The following is a 17,663-nucleotide window of genomic DNA, read 5'->3' on the forward strand; positions in this document are numbered from 1 at the left end:
ACAAAATGTACTGAGGTCACGAAATAACACATTAAAGCCACATAATATTACAGAAAATAAATAATACAAAATAATATTTTGAAGTTATTTTCTTGAAGGCACAAGATAATATAATGAGGCCACAAAAATATGTATGGAGCCACAAGATGTCATATTTAAGGCACAAAATAATATAAGGAGGCCACAAAATAATAATATATCAAGATCCTGAGATAATAAATTGAGGTCACAATATAGTTTGAGGCCACAAAATAAAACCATGAAATTATTTTATGAGGCCACGAAAGGTAGTTTACTAAGGCCCAAAATAACATGTTTGGGCAAAGGAATCGTCCATGTGTCACAAAAAAATATTATGACCTGTCCATACAATTTATAATAGTAATGAAAGCAAAGCAAACTGGTGTACAGTGATGTTATTATCATTTACACAATAGCCATGGGCCACAGTCCTGGCTTCTTCACTTTGGATTAGAGGGCCAGTCAGCAGGGAGCTTCAGTACTGGGCCTGGGTGGGTTTTGCTGAATCCTCCTCGCCTGCAGAGGGCGCTGAAACCGGCCGGCCTCCTGCCTTGCTTCATGGGAGCTCGCTTACACGCCCTGGCAACACAAACATCAACATTTGTCAGAGCACCAAACTGAATACGATGAATGAGTCGGAAAATTAGTGAAGCTAATGTTGCAGAGGTATTAAACAGCAGTCAAACAGTGCGGACGGATCTTTACACAGACACAATGCAGGCAGACGACGTTCGATATCTAACAAGGTGAGCCTTTTCTTTCCCCGTTAGGAGAACGGTCAGCTACCAGCTCTCACTGCTTCTCACTCCAGGAGGAATTCGCAGGTACGAGGTGCAGCAGATATCTAGCACTGGGTTGAAGCTCGACTTTGGGCTGTGGAGTGCGTTTTGATGTCAAAAGGGTGTTTCTCCGGCGAGGCTGGGCTGTCTTTACCTACACAGCTTAAACGAGCCATTCATTCAGATCGCCGCTGTCACGCAAAACCTCGCACCTTTAAACCCCTCTTAGTTAGCTAGCTTAGCTAGATACCTTTAGTGGAAGTCAGTCATCATTTTGAAACGTTTAGCTAGATATATTGGTAGATTTTTGTGTTGACAGTATATGCATATGCTCTCCTTAAGCCAGATTTGGTGCCAGATCACTCAGACCTGTCACCAAATAACATTACCAAACATTAGCTAGCTAGCTAACATACCCCAATCAACCCATTACCTATTAAGATTAATGTCTGCTTGATGGTATTTGAATGGATGCTTCTGTGTTTGTGTGTCTTCAGGAAAGTCAAGGGGGGCAGTTTGGATGTACATCCTACAGAGAGAGCCTTGGTTGTCAACTATGAAGTGGAAGCGAGGATTTTGGGACAGATGGGAGACGCAATGTTGGGAGAGCGCAAGGCATGTCAGAAAATGTAAGCAGTGTTATTGCCTACTGTCCACGCAGGTGCAGGACCCCGAGCTGCACTGCATTAACAAAAAGATTTACTGATATAATCTAATGTATGCACAGTCCATCCCCCTTTATCTAACATAGCCAGCTAGCCAGCCAGCCAGCCAGCCAAAATAGAGCTATGTGGCTAATGTCACTAACAACTAATGAAAATCAGTGTCACTCAAAAATGCGTGATTTTGGGGTACACTGATTTTCCCTATTTGTAAGCTAGAAATATAGAAAAGCCAGAAATATTTTGGCAGTGCAGACTCTTAGCTTTAATTTAAGAGCATTCACATCCTAATTGGAGAAAGGGTTTTGGAATTACAGCTCTTTAATATGTAGATGCTCCTTTTTCCAGGGACCAAAGGTAATTGGATAGTTCTCTCAATAGCTATTTAATGGGCTGCATGGACTATACTCCCATTTATCCATCATCAACTAAGCAGGTAAAAGTTTGATTCCAGGTGTGGAGTTTGCATTTGGAAGGTGTTGATGTGAACCCACACATCATGCAGTCAAAGGAGTTCTTAATGGAAGTGAAACAGACCATCATTAGGGCTGAAAAAAAGAAGACATTCATCAGAGACAGCAGAAATGTTAGGAGTGGCCAAATCAACAGTTTGGTACGTTCTGGGGTGAGTTTGTGAACTCAAAAAGGCCTGGACGTCCACGGAAGACAGTGGTGGATGATTGCAAAATCCTTCCCATTGTAAAGAAAAAAAGCCTTCACAACATCTACCCAACTTAAGAACAGTCTCCAGGAAGTAGCTGTATCAGTATCTAAGTCTACTATAAAGTGAAGACTTCAGGAGAGCAAATACCGAGGGTTCACCACAAGGTGCAAACCATTAATCAGCCTTAAAAATAGAAAGGCCAGATTAGACTTTGCCAAAAACCATCTAAAGAAGCCAGTCCAGCTCTGGAGCAGCATTCTTAGGACAGATGAAACTAAGATCAACCTGTACCAGAATGATGGGAAGAGCAAAGTATGGAGAAGGTTTGGAGCGGCTCATGATCCAAAGCACATCACATCCTCTGTAAAACATGGTGGAGGCAGTGTGATGGCATGGGCATGCTTAGCTTCCAATGGCACTGGGTCACTAGTGTTTATTGACAGTGTGACAGAAGGCAGAAGAGAGAGGAAGCAGACGGAATTCTGAGGTGTACAGGGATATAATTTCTGCTCAGATTCAACCAAGGATGATTTGACATTGCTTCACAGTACAGCTGGACAATGACCCAAAACATACTGTGAAAGCAACCCAGGAGTTTGTTTAAGGCAATTCTGCAATCACCAGATCTCAACCCGATCAAGCATGCATTTCACTTGCTTAAGAAAGAAAAAAAAAAAGGCCCACAAACAAAAAACAACTGAAGACAGCTGCAGTAAAGGCCTGTCAAAGTATTACAAAGGAGGAAACCCAGGGTTCGGTGATGTCCATGGGTTCCAGATTTCAGGCAATCTGTTCAATTACTTTTGAGCCCCTCCACAAAAGTAGTAGAAGAAGAAGATATTTGTTTAACACCTTGAAAGTCTACACTTTCAGTTGCATCTCATCTTGTTTCATTTCAAATCCAATGTGATGGCATACTGATCCCAAATCATGATTTTGTCACTGTCCAAATATTTCTGGGCCTAACTGTAGCTCCAGTGCAGAACAGACGTGTCTTGCTGACTGACTACACTTGAATTAAGGGAGGGGGGGGGGTGCGCTATGTGTACATTAGTTTACATCAGTGAATTTGTTCCCACTGATTGACTGCAAAAATTATATAACTATACTTTACTATAGTAACTAATAACATTTTGTTAATGGTGTTTTTATAATTTTTTCATCTGAACCGCTAAGCAAGAGATCACATTTCTCTGCCATTCTTTTTTTTTGTTTAATATATATAGAAAGGATGATGTCTTTTCTCTCTTAGTTGTGCTACAAACATCTCAGTCCAGAATACGTATCAGGGTTTGTTTTAATGTAAGGCATGTGAGAAAAATCACTAAATTTATCTGTGTGTTATTTCTCATGTACAAAACATGTAGGTTTTTGCATCAGTTAAGGAATCAACAAATGGTTTATCCAATAAGGTTTAGTGTAGCAGTTGTAGCTACAAGTATCTATTACTGATCCAGTGCAACAGTAAATTAGCAATCATCAGCCACCAAACCCCTTCACTGGTCGAATTCATTTACAAACCGGAATCTAAATAAGTTGGGACACTAAACAAATTGTGAATAAAAACTGAATGCAATGATGTGGAGATGGCAAATGTCAATATTTTATTCGTAATAGAACATAGATGACAGATCAAAAGTTTAATCTGAGTAAATGTAACATTTTAAAGGAGAAGTATGTTGATTCAAAATTTCATGGCGTCAACAAATCCCAAAAAAGTTGGGACAAGGCCATTTTTACCACTGTGTGGCATCCCCCCTTCTTCTTACAACACTCAACAGACGTCTGGGCACAGAGGAGACCAGTTTCTCAAGTTTAGAAATAGGAATGCTCTCCCATTCATGTCTAATACAGGCCTCTAACTGTTCAATCGTCTTGGGCCTTCTTTGTCGCACCTTCCTCTTTATGATGCGCCAAATGTTCTCTATAGGTGAAAGATCTGGACTGCAGGCTGGCCATTTCAGTACCCGGATCCTTCTCCTACGTAGCCATGATGTTGTGATTGCTGCAGAATGTGGTCTGGCATTATCTTGTTGAAAAATGCAGGGTCTTCCCTGAAAGAGATGATGTCTAGCTGGGAACATATGTTGTTCTAGAACCTGAACATAGTTCTCTGCATTAACGGTGCCTTTCCAGACATGCAAGCTGCCCATGCCACAAGCACTCATGCAACCCCATACCATCAGTGATGCAGGCTTCTGAACGGAGCGTTGATAACAACTTGGGTTATCCTTGTCCCCTCTGGTCCGGATGACATGGCGTCCCAGAAGAAGAACTTCAAATCGTGACTCATCTGACCACAGAACAGTCTTCCATTTTGCCACACTCCATTTTAAAAGACCCCTGGCCCAGTGCAAACGTCTGAGCTTGTGGAGCTTGCTTAGAAATGGCTTCCTCTTTGCACTGTAGAGTTTCAGCTGGCAACGGCGGATTGTGTTCACTGACAATAATTTCTGGAAGTATTCCTGAGCCCATTCTGTTATTTCCTTGACAGAGGCATTCCTGTTTGAGGTGCAGTGACGTTTAAGGGCCCGGAGATCACGAGCATCCAGTAGAGTTTTACGGCCTTGACCCTTACACACAGCGATTGTTCCAGATTCTCTGAATCTTTTGATGATGTTAAGCACGGTTGATGATGATAACTTAAAAGTCTTTGCTATTTTACGCTGGGTAACACCATTCTGGTATTGCTGCAATCTTTCTGCGCAACAATGGTGGAATTGGTGATCCTCTGACCATCTTGGCTTCAGAGAGACACTGACACTCTGAGAAGCTCTTTTTATACCCAATCATGTTGTCTATTGACCTAATTAGTGTTAATTGTTCTTCCAGCTGTTCGTTATATGCTCAATTTCTTTTTTCCAGCCACTTATTGCTACTTGTCCCAACTTTTTTGGGATTTGTTGACGCCATGAAATTTTGAATCAACATATTTCTCCTTTAAAATGTTACATTTGCTCAGATTAAACTTTTGATCTGTCATCTATGTTCTATTACGAATAAAATATTGACATTTGCCATCTCCACATCATTGCATTCAGTTTTTATTCACAATTTGTTTAGTGTCCCAACTTTTTTGGAATCCGGTTTGCAAATTCTTTTAAAAGAAGGTGTTTCCCCCCTTTTCCAGCATTCGTCTGAAAAGCCTTAACCCCAACACTGACATTGGGTCATTAGCGCGGAAGGTGGTGGAGGAATGCAGGCTCATTTCACCGTCCAAACTTCCAGAGGTGGAACAGCTGCTCTTCTATCTGCAGAACCGCAAGTCTTCCACAGGTATGAGTGCAATGGAGCAATCAGTATAAATGATTCCTGCCAGTTTTGCTATTTTACAACAGACGTAAAGAAAATGGAAGGAGAATTGTTTCATATGGAAATTATAAAGAAGTCCAATGAATATGTGACCCATGGGTTGATGCTTGTTTCTGTTCATGTTTTTTTCTTATTCAATCTTCAGAGAAAAAGGAGAAGAAGCAGATCAAACCAAGGGATCCTACACCCTTCGAAGGGATGGAAGTATGTGAAAGGTTCTGCCCAACAGTATACTGTATCTGTCCACTATTCATTCTGTAATCCTTCATTTGTGGGCAGTTTCTGACCACAGTGTTGCAGGATGTTTTTGGTTGGTAAACCTCTCTCAGTCTGCACACTGCTACGCCAGTGCCATGCGAGAGTCACTGCTGTATTAATAATGGTCTGCACTCTTAATGAGTATGGTCAGCAGCACTGTCTATTCAGTTGGGCAGTGAGTGGAAGCATTGCATGTTTCTTAAAAAAAGTAAAGGAAAATGTATTATGATGATGAGTTAAGCCCTCTGACATGCTGATGTGGTGCTGTTATAGCTGGATGAGGAGGCCAATATTAACAACATAGACGATTATGTGGAGCTGCTGTATGAGGACGTCCCAGAGAAAATCAGAGGAGCCACACTAATCCTGCACCTGGCCCGTAATCCTGACAACCTGGAGGAACTGCTACAAAATGGTATGCTGCAGCGCCAAAGTTCGACTTACACAACAGCTTATAGTTGTGTAAGTCGAATACGAATAGCTTTTGTCCTATTTTTTTTTGTCCTATGTTGATATTGCTCCTGTATCAGACCCTACAGTCCCTATGGGGAAAACGTCTACTAGGATTATTGGATTGAGAGCAATAACTGTGTGTTTTATTAATAAACTGGTCACTCTGCACTGTCTGACCCTTACAAAAAAGTAAGGGTCAGACAGTGCAGAGTGACCAGTTTGACTGAATGAACTAACTAGCTACGTAACTTTTAGTAACGCCATATGTGTTCACTTAAACTTGGACAAAACATTTCTAAAAGCTGTTGATGACTGTTGTGGAGAGATCTAATTATATAATCTATTTTTCATAGAAGTATCATCAGGAAATACTAGGGATGTTCTGATTAGGTTGTTCCCCCCCCCGATCCAGTCTGAGTCTCTTAATGCTGATATCAGCCGATCTGATCTTTGTGTGTGTATAAATAGTCCAGTTACACAGGTTAGATCAGCTGTGCTGCTGATTAATAAGTTCAGTAAAATCTCTTTATTTTAGTAGCGGTTTCTATAATGAGATATTCTGGACTGATTGATTTAGTTTAGTAGAGACTTTTCTTAAAAGGACTGTTTTATAGTTTGTTAAATATCATATCAACTGTCCTCCCTGACTAATCAGCTCCCAGCTCCTTTACAACACTGCAGTCTAATCACTGTGTGTGTGTGGTGGTAAAGTTACACACTCTGGAGAAAGGCGTGCGGTTCTCACGCTGGTAAAACAGAGCGATTCGGTTCAGATATTATAGACTGTTTTCATGTTCCACTGTAAAATAGCTCCACACTGCGGACTCTCGACTTCTTTATTTACCTTCTGAGAACGTCTGCACTGCTGCAGCCGGCTGGGAAGTGATTTCTGGGTGTCTTGAGGACACCATATGGTGCTCTGAACACAAGTTAAAATTAAGACTCAGAACTGGATTGGGGGGAAAAATAGTCGATACCAGATAATATCTCCATTATTCAGACGATAAAAATATGATGATACACACGCTTACAAAATAATAATTGTTAATAAAAATAATAACAATAATAATTATAGTTATAGGTGTATATAGACATGAGTAATTTTGTTTCAAGTCTAAAATGCTCTTTTTGTTAAGTGCAATACTTATCTTAGCTGGTTGGGTTCCTGTGTAGTTTGTTTGTCAGGGTGAGCTAAATGTAATATTCTCAATATCATATAACAAGACATCACATTATGACAGTATTCGTTTTAATTTACATCTTCTTCCCATACTAAGCTTGAATTCTTTTGTGTTTTACTGAGGTATAGCAATAAAGCGTTTCTGATGTTATGTAATTTTGGGAATGGCTAAATGATTGTGTGATAGAAAATACCTCCACTTTTTTTTGGCTGATGTATTCAGTTGTTCATAATTTTGCAGGTTCGCCTAGATGAAGTCATCAGAAAATGGCATTAACCATTATCGGAAGGGAATTGGCTGTTTTCTAGGCATGGCTTATTAATGTTTGATATATGTGTGGCTTAAATCACGAAGTACTGTCCAGTCCTTTGAATCAGCAAGATGGCTTCGACACAACATGACATATATATGTGTGTGTGTGTGTGTGTGTGTGTGTGTGTGTGTGTGTGTGTGTGTGTTTGTGTGTGGTTAATTAAAAGTAACTACTAGCTAGCTGAAAATGTTTGCTTTCCTCATGCTTTCACAGACCATGGCTGTTAAACTGAGGTCTGTACAGTCTTGACACGTCCACTTCCCACAATCTAGCCATAACGCAGTACAAGCCCTCTCTCTCTCACCTTTATGTATGTATTCAGAGACTATCCCTTTTCACTGACTATTTCCCAACTCGTGTTCTCTCCCTGCATAACAGCACCTCTGCTGCCCCTCAAAACAACACGTCCCCCGTACATCTCTCCTGTCACAGTGCATTACATCCTCCATAAAGCTGTCAGAAGTCATTACCGTTATTGTGTTTGAAAATGGTGATAACTCTCTAACGGGGTCGCCCCGGGGTCTTTACGGAAACGGGAAAGGCCCAGGGGGGCACGTGCTGCAGCGTAACACGCATGTCCGCTCACAGAGGAAGTCTCATTTCTCAAGCCGCAAGAGAGACGACCTCTACTGCCTCCTTCTGCCTATTCTGACCCTCTTGCCCTCCGTGCCTTCTCTTCTCTGTAACTGAAACTCTGCCCCCTCCTCCTTGTTGCTTTAACCCCTCTTCTATCGCTTCCCTCCGGTACAGCTTGCGACACCCAACCCGTCCACCCCCCCAGACCCCCGTTCCTTCTGCTCACTTTCGATGCCCTGTCCCGCACTCTTAGCATCCTAGTGCTGGTTTTTACCATCCACCATCCATCCATATGTGCTGTGGTACTTTAACCAACGTTTGTTTGACTTTCTTACCTGATGTCTGAAGCCTTTCACCCGCAGTAAATTTCCAATCTGACAGTGTGATTAGCTGAAAATATTAGTTGCGTGCCAATATCTCTTGATGACAGCACTTTGAAAAAGTCTCAGTATCCGTCTGCCTCATTCGCCTGTACCCTAGCAACGACCAGAAGCTGTGTAAGAAAGTACCAGCCAACACAACACAAGTTTTGAATGACCGAAGAACAGTTAATGAATCTACAGAAAAGAACTAAGACTAATAACTCTGCGTGCTAACAGCAAGGGGCGCAAGCAGACGGCAACTACAAAACCTGTTCACTCCCATAAGCAATGAAGCTCTTTTTGCCAATCCACCGGTGGTGATCCACAGGGTGATGTCCCTTTTCTGTTTTCGAAGTATCACGTAGTATGGATATTGTCTCAACATAAACATGGTTAAACTAAATAATGAATAAATAAGAAGAAACGTATCTATATGATGGAGAGCAGAGAGCTGTATAACCCTTCCTCAGTGTTTAAATGCAGCAGGGCTTGCATATAGATTTGATAGACCCATCAGTTTTCTAGTTAAGGCCTTTAGCCTCGTCCCTATGACCACAACACACAAATGCCAGCATCTCTGAGTAAAGCATACTCTATTAACTTGAACTGCATAATTTTTACATCCCTACTAACAGTGTAGTTTAACAGTAGGGAATGGTTTCCACGCAATATAATGCTTAGTAGTTATGATTGCAGGTATTTCTCAAATATCGGTCAAAAGCCGGTCAAATTTCAGGGCCAGGACTGCAGTTTTTTGGTATTGCTCTACCTGTCAGTTAAGTTCTTTGTACCTCATATGCACTTTTGTAAATACATGGCTAGAGAGATCATCTTTCGTGCTTTTAAAGAGTGCGTAGTGGTCTTAGTATTGAGTGTTCTGTGCTGTGCCATTGTCTACAGAGACAGCACTCGGAGCACTGGCCCGAGTACTGAGGGAGGACTGGAAGCAGAGCGTGGATCTGGCAACCACTATCATCTACGTCTTCTTCTGTTTCTCCAGGTATGATGCAGGCTGCCTGCTTGGCACTCACTGTTTACTCTTTTTGTCTCTCTCTCTCTCTCTCTCTGTTTTACTAGTCTAAGCGGTTGAGGCACTTTGACAGTATTCCATTTATGAAAGTTTGTTTTCATTTTTTGAAATAATAATCCTAAACTGCTCCATCATAATACAGCATATTGTCTACTGTCAAGATCAATTTGAGTAGCGGGCTGCGTAGGTAACTGTGAAAACCCATAGTAGTTCTTGGCTCTGCTCCCGTTCGGTGTTTCTCTGCTGGACGGTAAAATGGAATTGGTTCACATCCATCATATTCCGTGTTTGACGCTAGCCGAGGCTTTATTTTGGCATGGCCGAACGTAGTCCAGGTCTCTGAGTCAAAACAATTAAACGCTCCTTCCTCAGTTTCATCCAGTTCCACGGACTGATCACCCACTACAAGATCGGCGCCCTGTGCATGAACATCATCGAGCATGAGCTAAAGAGGTATGACCTGTGGCAAGAGGAGCTGCTGAAGAAGAAGAAGGCTGATATCCTTTCTCTGACTGGTCAGAGGTTGAAGGGAGATGGCGAGTCACCCAGAGGTCAGGGGGTTATGTCAGTTCAGTGGTCAAAGAAAGCATGCCCCCCCCCCCCCCCCCCCCCCCCCCCCATCTGTTTTAAACAGACCCCCTAAGTTCCAAGGGGCAAAGTACCAGATCCCCTAACATTGCTTCAGGACATGGAGAGAGTTTAACCCCTTAAATTATTGAGGGTTTCTCCAGGTCAGGCATGCCCGCCACTTACAACTAACACAAATCTACAGACTGCTAATATAGTGTAAAATGCACAGATGAAAACAATTAAAGCAATAAAACAACAAGACACATTTACTAATATGTTTACCCATTTAGAAGAGGTCATAGAAGATTACAGGTCATTAGTGACCCAATATATGCATTTATAGGTTAGGTTAAATAAAGTAGCAGAGACCTTGGCTGCACTGGTAAACATATGATCCTCTTCAGTGCTTAGTCACATATGTTTGAGATGGTCCAAGTAGATTTGTTGCAGCTTAAATAAAAAATCAATGAATTCATGTATTCATGTTTCATCAATAAAAATTCAATGTATTCATTCATTTCATTACAAACACTAATGCTGCAGCATCTTAACAGTCTAGGTGGTTTTCTGTCATTTTTGAAGGCTAAAGGTCTCCAAGGATTCTCCAGCCCTTTGATTTAACTGGGACGAAGGCTGCATTTCTCAGCAGCGTTTGAAGGTGATGTAACGGCCGAGAAATGCAGCCGTCCTCAGCTGCGGCCCTGGCTTTGAAACACTACTTTGGCCTGAGACGTTTAAGCCAGGCATTATTACGGTGTTACATCCATCTTTTTTAGCTACATTTGACAGCCAGATCCCCTCCTAATATATTGCGTCATAATATACACCATCCATGGCCGCAGTACCTTATTCAGAAGGGGCGCGAAGAAAACACTGAACAATGCTATGCAAAATAGTCCTTTCTCTGAGTCACATTCTTTCCTACAACTACATCTGAAGCTGTTTGTCATTAATCTACGTTACAGTGCAGTTCACAAGCTAGTAAAAGCAAAATGTAGATTCAGACCAAAACACTGTCTTACACAGAAATTTACAAATTTTGGACTGGTTCGTCAATCTGTCAGGTGTTTAGTGCTGTGGGAGAACCAAATATCGTTGCCAACAAGGAGCGGCTAATGTTAACTATTCATAAGCTGATATGGAGAACACAGTTTTTCAAGGCTGGTAAAAACAGCACAGGATGGTCGTTTCTGTGAGAAAAGGTCTATAACGATTTCGAGGCTTGACATAGAATAGGTAAAAACAGAGGCATTTGGTTATTTTGTAAATTGCTAATATTAACTGATAGTAAGATATTGACCATATTAAGCAATCTAGAAGCCTGAATGTGAATCCATATTCACTTCCTTGCCTTCAGGCAACATATGCAACATATTATTTTTCTAGCAGTTACTGGAAAATTGATAGTAGTTACTAAATTAAATAATTATTAGTTACTGAATAATAGGCCTTCAAATTAAGTCTAGGGTCAAGGGGTTAACCACCAAGTGTAAATGCAGGCAGTCAAATTCTTATCAGGACACAATCCAGATACAGGTTGCATGAAATAACCAGATGGAAACAATTCATGTTAATAGTTCCAGAAAAACAAAAATCCTTGACTTGTTGAACGAGAGGATGACCCAGAGAACCAGAACCTAAAGAAAGAGTATGAGAAAGCTCTAAAGAAGTACCAGGGCCTGCTGACCAAACAGGAGCAGCTGCTTAGAGGTAATGCACTCATGTGGACATTGAAGTAAGGTTAATATGAAGTTATTGAGTTAGTGAGTTAATTTGTAAAAACGGATAAATGTTATTCTTTACACATACATCATAATATATATCTGGTTGTCTCTCTGGCAGTGGCTCTGTATCTGCTGCTGAACCTGTCTGAGGACACACGCACTGAGCTGAAGATGAGGAACAAGAACATAGTGCACCTATTGGTGAAGACTCTGGACCGAGACAGCGAGGAGCTCCTGGTGCTGGTTGTGTCCTTCCTCAAGAAGCTCAGCATCTTTCTGGAGAACAAGAACGATATGGTGAGGCAGATACACACACGTCTCGACAACCCTGTGCCAAACTCACACTTCAGATTTTCTTGAAATTCATAGTTTGGTTGAAATTGACATTTTACACACATACAGTCAATAAACCAATACTTGCTTGGAGCACTTTTTAGTGTGCTAATTATGTACTTGGTTGTACATAAAACCAAAATCAATAACACACTCAAAAACAGCTGTACATCAAATAAAGCATGGGATCAGAATGTGGCAGCGTATTTCTGTGTATTTAAAAAAATGTCCTGCTAATGTAGCTACTAGTATTTATTTATTTACTTATTTTCATATTTTTGTGGGCCGTGGTGGTAGTTCCTAATAAATGGCTGCAACAGCAGTCATTAGCGCCCAAGGCTTGGACTGAAAACAGTTTAGAGTCATTGCACAGTGGCCGTAATGGGGCTCAGGTTTCCCTGGTCTTTGTGGCTGCGGCTGAGTGGGAGCGCAGCTGCAGTGGCCCACAGATGTGTTAACAAGCCGGGTTGTGGCCACATCACTAAAAACAGCGCTGCAGACAGTACACGTTCATGGGCCTGTGAAAGAAGTGGTGCGTCACTGCTGAGGTAAACTGAATGGGTGTTGGAGAAAGTAGTGAGATTTGTTCTTTCTCTTCCTCACACTCTCTCATTCCTTCCATTACTACCCCGTCGTTTTTATGCTGTTTTTGCTCTGGGACAGGCGGAAACAGACACGGTGGAGAAGTTGGCTAAGCTGGTGCCCTGTGATCACGAAGATCTGCTGAATGTCACTTTGCGTCTCCTCCTCAACCTCTCCTTCGACACAGGCCTCCGCAGCAAGATGGTGCAGGTTGGCCTGCTGCCCAAACTTACTGCTCTGTTAGGTACGCAACAAAGCTGTGTTTGGTCGTTTTGCCATTTGTTCACTTATGATATTTAGTTGAAGGGAAAAGGAAACCTCCAGACAGCTTGTAGTTGTACAGTACAGACTAGTCATATATTGCTAGATATCACAGGTCTCATAGAACACATTGAATGCTCTACAGTAATTTTCTATTGTGAGATTACATAAATGCATTAAGTTAGCCAAATAGACATCTTGTTTGCATATACTGCAGCCATCTGTAATGTCAGTGTGACCAGGGCCAGTGTCTATAACTGTTAGCACCCAGTTTATATTGTGCAGCCATAGTAGTTATTCCATCACTGTCTAGATGTTTGGCCCTTCCTATGTAGATTTCTGACTGACTAAAGGCCTGAACTGCTTCAGACACAGCAGCAAGTGTAGTAAGACAGTGTAAGACTTTTGTATATTTTCCTTTGAGCTGTATTGCTATTTCAGTGATAAAAAACCCCAAAAACCTCTGCCCACCGCACTTATAAATGCAATTTATAAGTTGAATAATGTAATGCTTAGCAAAACCTGGGCCAAATCAGCATACATCAAACACGTTGCAGACATTGACTGAATTCTCCTCGCTGGCTGGACCGGGTCCGGCTGTGTCCGGCCCTTACACTAACCACTTCCTGAGATGAAATACGGAGTGTGATTGGTGTCTGCCCTGTACACCCAGGCACGGTTGCCTTTGGCACCATTGAGTGTCTTTTCAGGAGTCCTGTGGGGGTGTCATGTGTCCCGCATAATTAATATAATATACTAGTTAAAATAACACACTCACTCTTAAAGTAAATGTTGTTTTTTTCAGTGCGGGGGACGTTCAGTGTTAGCAGCCTGTGGAGATATGTGGGCACACGCACACACACTCTCACACACTCTGTGAACTTTCTGGATCAGATTCCTGTAGCTAATGGTCCATCCATCCATCCATTCAGCCAATGATTCTGAGTATTTGCACTAAAGAAAAGAGTGTGTGTGTGTGTGTGTGTGAATGTCTGTAAGTTATAAGGTATGGGAACAGTTATTGTTATACATGTGTAGGAATGTTTCAGTTTAGTGATGGGTTAAATAAGTAAGATAATCCTGAGGGATGTTTTTGCCTCATAATCAGGTACTGCTCCAGTTAGAATTATTTGTGCCTTGTGCAGAGGAATTCTCTTTACATGTAAACTGTTCCTGTGCATAAATTTATGAAGTGCTGAAGCTTTCCAACAGAGAGACATTTGGGAAAGAGTGTGAGTAACAGAGAGATTGTGTGACTTTTGGCCTCAGTCACTTTTTCGTATAAATTCTCAAACCTTGATGACATAACTAAACTTATATAACTGTTAAATAGAAAAAAAACACTGATCAGCCATTAAATTAAAATCATAAAGAGGTTCAATGAACAGCATTTGATTACCTAGTTACGGGTTTGATTAGGCTGTGCCATATTGTGACAGCTAGGGTCAGAGCATCTCTGAAACATCTGGCCGGTCTTCCCAGTGTGCAGTGGTCAGCAACTATCGAAAGTGCCCCAAGGAGAGACAACTTGTGAACTGGCGACAGCGCAATGTTCACATAAGGCTTATTGATACAGTCTATGTCTAGTCTAGGTGCCAGATACGACAGGACACCATCTTATGGATCTTATGGAGATCTTATGGAGATCTTCATAAATGTAATAACATGAATTGAATATATTTGTCCACTCAAATGAATCAGGTGTTATCTTGTAGTTCTTTACTGATAATGTCTGTAGAGCCACAACAAGCATGATTGACAAGCATCCTTTATAGCATCTGACATTAAGTGAGATGGTGATGGAACTATATTGTATATGTAAATATTTGTAATATTAGTCTGTGTTTTTGATGTTGTAGCATAATATATTGCCAAACGCTGTATAAAGATTATACATTAATATATATATTAACATCCATAATGCTTCATATTCTGTTGGTAAACTAGAGTCATGTTATATTACCTATGAAAACTATGAATTATGCATCACCTCTTACACTAGCTCTAGGGAATAGCAGACAGATTCATTTAAATTCATTTTAAAACATACATTTTCAAATATCAAGTAATAAACATGAGTTTATTGTGACTTGCTTGTATCTCTGGCACTCAGATGATGAACATACTTAGATCCTCTCATCTCTTATCTCAGTGAAAAGGCCAAGCACAACTCAGAACCTTTGAGCCTCCAGATCCCTGGTGCCCCCACTAAGGGTCGCGACCCTGCCAGTAATGATGAAAGTGGGACTCGGGCCTCCTCTCATCACTGTTGCTTATCTCAGAGCTGTGAAGGGGAGGTGTCTGCAGCCCATCTTTCTGGACAATATCCCTACATCCTAGATCTGCAGTGCAGTGGACTGGAGCGTAGCTTGGTATGCTGCAGTGTTTATCAAAGCAGCACCTTTTGGAAGCAAAGAATTTAGACTAGGTTTCATGATAAGAGGAGATGAGACAGTCTGACCAGTCACCTTTTGACACATTTTTTTGCTCATGAGGTCAAAATGCCAGTGATCAGTACTTCATAGCCATTACAGTGGAGCCTAGTTATGTTGCCTAACCTTTTAGAAGAACCCTCACAGTTAGTGCTGATGATAAGGATAGGGTGTTGTGATTTTACATAAATCATTTCTCATTGTTCTTCATTGCTCATTGAAACAAGCATGGAAATTCTGTCACCGTTTGTTTTAGGAAAACAAACCACTTGTGGCCAGGCGTCTAAGACAACATAAATGCCCTAGCTGTCATTGAGTCGCTTGGGCCCTTCCTCTCCCCCCACCACTTAGCGTGATGCTACCCAGCATGGGCATCTTTTAGTTGATGCAATAGAACTCGCCTGATGTCAGAGAGTCTGGTGCTTTTCACTGCTTAAGTGTGGCAAAGAAGCATCCTAGTGTTTTGCTGTGACGTATAGGGGCAGACAGTCATCATCACAACATCCAGTGCAGGCACCTGCTATGGCAGCTAATGATAAAAAACGCTGCACAGAAGTGCACATACACAGACATGAGGATAGCAATCCTGTTAGCCAGCTTTATTTACAATAGGTATGAGAGGCTCTGTTTACATGTGGGTGGAGCTTCTTAGGCTAAGACTAGGGAGTACATTGTCCGAGTTAAGTTTATTTATATAGCACTTTTAAACACAGGTGTTGTCACAAAGCAGCTTTACAGAGATGCAAGTCTAAGTCTCTTTTGAGCAAGTAAGTAAGTAATCATAAAATGCATAAAAGTACATCAAATAATCCAAAACAAAATCAGAGTATCAAAAAGTCAATATCACAAGTTCAGACACTACTAAAAAGCAAGAGAATAAAAATGAAAAACATGAACCGATGCCAAAAGTCTGATGTCAGTAGGGAGATGATTCCACAGTCTGGGAGCATATAAGCTGCAAAAGCCTGGTCACCCTTTAACTTTAGTTTAGTTCGTGGAACAATCAATAACCCTTGATTGGAGGACCTCAGTGATCTTACAATATTAAGTGGACATAAAAGCTCTGTAATGTAAGCTGGAGCCTTGTTATGTACAGCCTGGTAGGTCAACACTTTAACATTTTAAAAACAGTGGTGACCGTGGCAAGGAAAACTCCCTTAAATAAAGTGGATGAAACCTCTGTCAACCTCTGACCAACACTTAATAGCAGAACAAATAACAGCGCAATTATTACCTATGAAAATGGTAATGGAAATAATGATGTGCGGCCTTGTTTTGCCAAAAGACAAATCCTGTGAATTGTGCAGTTATGCAGTGGTAGTCATGGCTTATTGCCAGGTGTTCCAGGCCACAACATTTCCCATTTGCCCCCACGCCACTTTTCCTGCAGATTCCTGCCTTCCTTTTCCGTTTTAACAAACGTTAACTGTTGAGCCACTGCGACAGGTATTGTGATGGTCTGGTGACCGCTAGGGATGTAAGAAAATATTGATACACTGGAGTATCGCAATCTGTGTCCATCTAAAATGAATAGCTTGCATGCAAAAAATGGATCCTTTTGTTTTGTGGTGTGTTTTATTTATTTTATTTATTTTTTCTAATATTTGCTTTCAAAAACATCCCAATATGTTGCCTTGCTTAGGGTACCACAGTATATTGCAGTGCATTGAATTGTAGCCCCTGTATTGAATCACCAGGTCTTTGCCAATACAAAGCCCAAGTGCCATTCTGTCAGCTGACGTCAGATAAGGTGTTATGTGAGCTAGTGTTGCCTTGAGACACTGTCACCACTGTAGCTACACATTATCAGATGGCAAAACTTGGCTGGATGACTGGATGATGTCGGAGTGGACCTGTAGCAGATCTGCAGCAGGCACCACTACAGTTACTACAGGCACCACAGCAGCAGTGTTCTATTAATGTAAAGATGTAACAGCTATAGTTTCATAGGTAGATATAGATATGTCAATAGATAAGAGAACATCTGTCTGTTCGTGTGGCCCCAGATTTGTTCATTTTGGCTACAGGATTTGGTTTGATGACTCGAGTGTGTCAATGGCAGGACAAATTACATTCATTTGCAACAACAATAATAACTGTAGACGTCTACGAGTGCAGCTGCTTCTTTACTCAGTCTTTGCATCCTTTTT

At 41.3% G+C, this 17,663-nt stretch overlaps 1 protein-coding gene across 1 annotated transcript in view; it reads left to right on the forward strand.

Moving 5' to 3' along the window:
* The first annotated feature begins 550 nt into the window (after window positions 1–550).
* Window positions 551–17,663, forward strand: part of kifap3a (kinesin-associated protein 3a) — a 32,827-nt gene continuing 15,714 nt past the window's right edge. Inside the window, exons 1-10 of the mRNA XM_072681511.1 lie at window positions 551–767; window positions 1,298–1,429; window positions 5,257–5,402; window positions 5,584–5,642; window positions 5,970–6,111; window positions 9,482–9,581; window positions 9,984–10,108; window positions 11,793–11,891; window positions 12,024–12,202; window positions 12,902–13,064. Of these exons, the coding sequence (XP_072537612.1) occupies window positions 652–767; window positions 1,298–1,429; window positions 5,257–5,402; window positions 5,584–5,642; window positions 5,970–6,111; window positions 9,482–9,581; window positions 9,984–10,108; window positions 11,793–11,891; window positions 12,024–12,202; window positions 12,902–13,064 (1,261 nt within the window). The 5' untranslated portion in view covers window positions 551–651. The remainder of the gene's footprint in view (window positions 768–1,297; window positions 1,430–5,256; window positions 5,403–5,583; window positions 5,643–5,969; window positions 6,112–9,481; window positions 9,582–9,983; window positions 10,109–11,792; window positions 11,892–12,023; window positions 12,203–12,901; window positions 13,065–17,663) is intronic.

The sequence above is a fragment of the Salminus brasiliensis genome, chromosome 1 (assembly GCF_030463535.1).
Source record: "Salminus brasiliensis chromosome 1, fSalBra1.hap2, whole genome shotgun sequence".
In the NCBI taxonomy this organism is placed as follows: domain Eukaryota; kingdom Metazoa; phylum Chordata; class Actinopteri; order Characiformes; family Bryconidae; genus Salminus; species Salminus brasiliensis.